This window comes from Dipodomys ordii, unplaced genomic scaffold (assembly GCF_000151885.1).
Source record: "Dipodomys ordii isolate 6190 unplaced genomic scaffold, Dord_2.0 Scaffold12, whole genome shotgun sequence".
Taxonomy (NCBI): Eukaryota; Metazoa; Chordata; class Mammalia; order Rodentia; family Heteromyidae; genus Dipodomys; species Dipodomys ordii.
The window spans coordinates 1714060-1719945 of NW_012267228.1; the positions used below are offsets into that span (position 1 = coordinate 1714060).

The 5886-nt window shown below is 43.3% G+C and overlaps 1 protein-coding gene across 2 annotated transcripts in view; it reads left to right on the plus strand.

The window, feature by feature from the left end:
* Mbd4 (methyl-CpG binding domain 4 DNA glycosylase) overlaps positions 1-5657 on the plus strand; it is a 6762-nt gene extending 1105 nt beyond the window's left edge. Inside the window, exons 3-6 of one of the 2 annotated variants that reach the window (XM_013010317.1) lie at positions 1013-1821; positions 3980-4054; positions 4130-4264; positions 5430-5657. In XM_013010317.1, the coding sequence (XP_012865771.1) occupies positions 1013-1821; positions 3980-4054; positions 4130-4264; positions 5430-5623 (1213 nt within the window). In that variant the 3' untranslated portion in view covers positions 5624-5657. The remainder of the gene's footprint in view (positions 1-1012; positions 1822-3979; positions 4055-4129; positions 4265-5429) is intronic. The other variant, XM_013010318.1, reaches the window with a different exon arrangement.
* The last annotated feature ends 229 nt before the right edge of the window (positions 5658-5886 follow it).

Sequence of the window (5886 nt, forward strand, 5' to 3'; positions counted from 1 at the left end):
TCTACCACTTGAGCTACAGCGCCACTTCCGGTTTTCTGGTGGTTTATTGGAGATAGGAGTCTCACGGTATCTCCTGCCCGGGCTGGCTTTGAACCACGATCCTCAGATCTCAGCCTCCTGAGTAGCTAGGATTACAGGCGTGAGCCACCAGCGCCCAGCTGGCTTATTATCTTAATAACCATGGTGGAGCCAGGTGCCAGTGGCTCATTTGTAACCCTAGCTGCTCAGGAGGCTGAGATCGCAATGCAAGTCCAGAGTCTTCCCAGGCAGGAGAGTCTATGAGATTCTTAACTCTAATTAACCACCAAAAAGCTGGAAGTGGAGCAGTAGCTCAAGTGATAGAGTGCCAGCCTTGAAAGAAAAAGCTAAGAGACAGCACCCAGGCCTTGAGTTCAAGCCCCAGCACCATTACCAAAAACAACTAATCAGTGTTACTGGTTAGTTTCAGTAATGGATTTAGGTTCAGTTACATGCATTTTGATACTTTCAGTAGTGTGAATGATTAAAGGTGCACTTGCCCTTTGATTGTATTCGTAAGTTTTATGCTATCTATCATAGAGGAATCCATTTAAGAAGGCCCTTTACAGTTACTCAGGAGGCAGAGATTTGGAAGTTCAAGGTCAGCCAGCCTAGAAAGTCTTAGGCCTTCATTTGCAGCAGTAAGTGCAATAAGCAATAAGCACATCTATAATCCCAGATACACCAAAGGAGGGCTGTAGGTAGGAGGATCAAAGTCCAATGCCAGTGCAAGGCAAAAATGAGACCTTATTCCAAATACATCTAATGCAAAAAAGTACTAAGGTGTGGCTCACATGGTGTAGAGCCTGCCCAGCAAGCACAATGTCCTGAGTTCAAGTCCTAGTACCAGTAGGTAAATGCTTTTTTTAAATCACTTTTTAAACGTCAAAATGGCAAACATCTGTAGCAGCCTGTGGAAATTATTAATTAGAAATTTGAAATGTGGATCCATTCTTTTTAAAAGTCTCACATTCTCTTTAATATCATTTTTCAGCCCACAAGGACAGAAGTTCCGATCCAGAAAGTCTCTTGCTAATTACCTTCACAAAAATGGACAGACTTCTCTTAAACCAGAAGCTTTCGATTTTACTGTACTGAATAAAAGAGTCATCAAGTCAGAACGTAAAGACTTCAGCCTTGCAGCTTTGACTGCCCAGCTACAAAAGGAAAGTGATGCTTCAAATCAGAACCTCAGGACACGAAGCAGGAGGAAAAGAAATGCTTCTTGTGCTGGTTCAGAGTTGCAAGGTAGCAGAGCACTATCAACCTCTAACCCCATCCCTTTGCTCTTGAAAGAAGATGAAGTTGTTCATGAGGTTAAGGTCAGGAAGTCCAAAAGAAAGGTGACTATGTTGAAAGAAATTCCAGTTAAGAAAACCAAAAAACAGCGCAGGAAGTGTCTGCCCGGTTCTGTTCAAAGTAAGAGAAAAACAGGATCTATACCTAATCACACAGGTGCTGAAAATGAGCCTGTTGCACAAGAAAGTCAACCTGACTGCATTTCAGATAGCAGAGCGAGCGACCAGCCCCTCAGTGTGACCAGTGAAGAAAGGAGCCTTGTAAAAGAGACATCTCTGAGTTCGGGATCAGATTCTCATTTTGAACAAATCACTTCTGGCATCATCACAAACCAATCATGTCCAACCGCAGAAGCAGATGACAAGACACGTGAAGAGATCAGAACAGAAGTAGCCGATGGGGACAGGAAGCATCATTTGCATACTGACATTTTAAAATGTGATTCTGAAATGCGCAACTGCTCTCAGGCCAAGAATGACTTTATTTCTGAGAAAATGTTCCAAGGTATTCTGAACACTTTGACGCTGTTAAATGTGGGGGTTCACACTCCCAGGTCTTGGGTTTCATGCCTGTCCATGGTTATGGCAGATTTGTTCTCCCAGTTGATCCTAAAACTGTCTCTGACCATGGCACCGAGAGGCCCAGCTGGTCACTGTCAGGATCTGCCACCGTCTCCCTGGAGCAACAGCTGGGGCTTGCCTCAGGCCGCCTCTCTCTCCCCAGCCTTTCCCCAGACAGCAATCTTAATGTATTAAGGGAAATTGAAAGGCTTCCCTTGTGAAAAATGTGGAGAAGGTTCTTTTTCTGTAGGACTGACCGAGAATAGTGTGTCTTCACACTCCTCCTGTTGCTTAGTCCTGACGTGTGACTTCGTTTAATTTCGTATCTATCACAGTCATTTGTATCTTCTATTATCACATAATGCTTTGCTAACAGGCCTAAGAGCTCTAAATAATTCAAAGGAGTAATCATGTAGTTCATGTATTATTTGTAATATGCTCTTAATACAGATTCCAGGCTTAGCAATTTTGCCTTTATAATACCTCAGTGAATAATTGATTTTAAAAAAAGGAGACCTTTTGGGCAGCTCTATATTAGTCATTCATTATGCCATTATGATATAATGAATAACTCTTATAAAGAATAGTAATTTTACTTAAAACCCTTTGGGGAAATTGCCTGGACAAAATTGGTAGAAACAGGAGGTTAGACTTAATTCCTGCGCTCAGTCTTACCCTAATTTTAAGACCTTTCTGTGCCTGGAATCTACCTTTAATAAAAAATGGCCACATGTCCCTAGCAAATGTATAAGAATTCTTCAAGTCTGTTCTAGGTTTTAGAACTTCTTAAAGAAAGCATTTATGTAGATTTATTGCCAATGTAATGGACGAATTAAATATTTAGAGCATCCTTTGGTGACTAAGATGGAAATACTCTGTTCATCCTGTACTTACAGAAGTCTAGTTCTCTGTGCAAGATGAAGCGCCCTGCCTATTTCTCACTCCCACATTGGCCCCACCAGAAAGGGAGGCAGCGAGTGCTTAGTTACAGGAATCCATGGACCAGGATTCCAAGACCCGCGTAAGGGCAGTTTTCTTGATACTTTGTTGGGCTTTACTTAAGCAAACTCATGGCAAATGGCACTGGCTATGAGGATTCTTGTACTCTCAACCCAGCATCATTTGGGGACATTGTTTAATTTCTAAGTCTTAGTTTCTCTGTAAAATGGAGGTAGTATCTCACTAGTCCCATTTTTACGTTAAGAATATTGTAAAGTGAAGCTGCGCATGGTGGAGCATGCCTGTAATCCCAGGATTTAGGGGACAAAGGCAGGAGAATCATGAATTCAGTGTTGCCTTGGCCACATTGCAAGACCGTGTCTCAAAAAAAAAGAAAAAAAGTAAGATAAGAAGTGAAAATAGGGGCTGGGAAGGTGGCTCAGTGGTAGAGCGCTTGCCTTGCATGCCTGAGGCCCTGAGTTCAATTCCTCAGCACCACATAAGCAAAAAGAAAAAAGCCGGAAGTGGCGCTGTGGCTCAAGTGGTAGAGCACTAGCCTTGAGCTGAAGAGCTGAGGGACAGCGCCCAGGCCCAGAGTCCAGGCCCCATGACCAGACCCCGCCTAAAAAAAAAGAAGTGAAAATAATGGCTTCACACTATATAAATGCAAGGTATTTTTAGCTGGCATTCAAATTCATAGCATGTGGCTGAAACAAGCACTAAATAGGACAACCAGAAAACAGGCTACGTGACACTGCTTCCCTTCATTCAGGGGGCGCTCCAGTCCAGAGCTTAGCTTTTGTTGCAGCTTCTGCTTTGTAACTATTATGTTGCTAAGTATTTACACATTCAGTGCAGAGATTTTGGAAAATTAATAACATAAAAGTTACCACTCACCAACAACTATTATACTGCTTTGGTCTGTTTCATGTATATGCTATATGTGTGCATATACATACATAGATTTTTTTTAACTTGGCCTCATATGTAGGGTCTCTCTCCTCTTCCTTCCCACACTCCCTTTCCTTTCTTCCTTTGCTTCCTTCCCTCTGTCTTTCTTGTCCTATGATGCCCAGCCTCCCAAGTGCTGGTCTTAAAAGCGTGTGCCATAACTACCACCATCACCGTAGATTCTGTAAACAGTGCTCACTCTTCCTTTTCAGAAAATGCCATCCCACGGGCACAAATAGAAAAAAGGAAAACAAGCCTGTATTTTTCCAACAAGTATAACAAAGAAGGTAAGTTCCCCAGAGAGAGCATGGGGCTGTCCATGTCTTGGAAGTACACCTTTCTGATGCTGTGTATCCATTCAGCTCTCAGCCCGCCACGACGCAAAGCCTTTAAGAAATGGACTCCTCCTCGGTCACCTTTTAATCTTGTTCAAGAAACCCTTTTCCATGACCCATGGAAGCTCCTCATTGCGACTATATTTCTCAACCGCACCTCAGGTTTGTGGATTATTTTCCCTTGTGTCTTAGAGACTAGAGAGGAGAAAGAATCAGATTGAGTTGTTTTAGAGACCTAGGTTCAAGGTCTATTTCAAGTCTGTGATATTGGCTAAGCTTTCCTCAGCTCTCAAACTCTTCACCTATAAGAAAGGCTACATGCCAAGTGCTAGTGGCTCACGCCTGTCATCCTAGCTACTCAGGAGGCTGAGATCTGAGGATTGAGGTACAAAGCCAGCCCAGGCAAGAAAGTCTGTGAGACTCTTATTTCCAGTAAACTACCAAAAAAGCTGGAAGTGGAGCTGTGTCTCAAGTGGTACAGTGCTAGCCTTGAGCAAAGACAGATAAGGGACAGCACCCAGCCTTGAGTTCAAGCCTCCAGACTGGCACAAAAATAAAGACTAAAGGCTATCCCAAGTCCTTATGATCATTAGGGGGCAGATTGACACTTTCTTCCTACTTGCAGACTAGTTTTGATAATCAGTGAAAATTAACATTCCTGTGCCCCCTGTGAGCATTTCTTTTTCATGGTATATACCTTGTGTTCTGAGAGAGGACTGTGTATGGGTCAGTACTGGGACTTGAACTCCAGGCCTTGCATTCTCCTTTGCTTATGGCTGGTACTCTACTGTTTGAGCCATGTTTCTAGTTCCATATCTCATGTTCTAACTTGCTAGTGACCTGATTATTTAAAGCTAATTCTGTGCAAGACCAGTTTTAGTGTAACTTGCCTATTAACCAGATGAATTTGCATTGCTGTTATTTGACTTTGAAAGTGCTGGTTCAAAGAAATGGTTTCTTGTCCATGATTGAACAAATAAAACTTCTGTATGAAAAGTTCTAGATGAAGCTGGGCGCTGGTGGCTCACACCTGTAATCCTAGCTACTCAGGAGCTAAGAGCTGAGGATTGAGGTTCAAAGCCAGCCCAGACAAAAAAAGTCCCCATGAGACTCTTATCTTCAATTAACTACTCAAAAACTGGAAGTGGTGCTGTGGCTCAAGTGGTAGAAAGCTATCCTTGAGCACAAAGAGGTTCAGGAAGAGTGCCAGGCCATGAGTTCAAGCCCCACAACCAACCACAACAAAAAAATGTTAGACAAGAAACTGCCTGACCAGGAAACCAGCCCTCCTGGAGGCTGATAACGACAGGCTGTTTGCACTTCCCAGGCAAAATGGCAATTCCTGTGCTCTGGGAGTTTCTAGAGAAGTACCCCTCAGCTGATGTCGCAAGAGCTGCAGACTGGAGAGACGTGTCAGAACTTCTTCGGCCTCTTGGTCTCTACGATCTCCGTGCAAAAACCATTATCAAGTTCTCAGGTACGGTTCTCTGCTCCCAAAGGGGGAAAATGGTGCCTACTTAATGAAAGCCACATCTTTTTTTTTTTTTTTTTTTTAAGTTTTAGTAAGAATTTATGTCAGGCTGGGAATGTAGCTTACTGGTAGAGTGCTTGCCTAGCATGCATGAGGCCCTGGGTTTTCTGGGGTTTTTTTTGTTTTTTGTTTTGTTTTTTGGGGTCCGGTTGTGGGGCCTGGACCTGGGCACTGTCCCTCAGCTCTTCAGCTCAAGGCTAGCGCTCTACCACTTGAGCCACAGCGCCACTTCTGGCTTTTTTCTTTTTGCTTA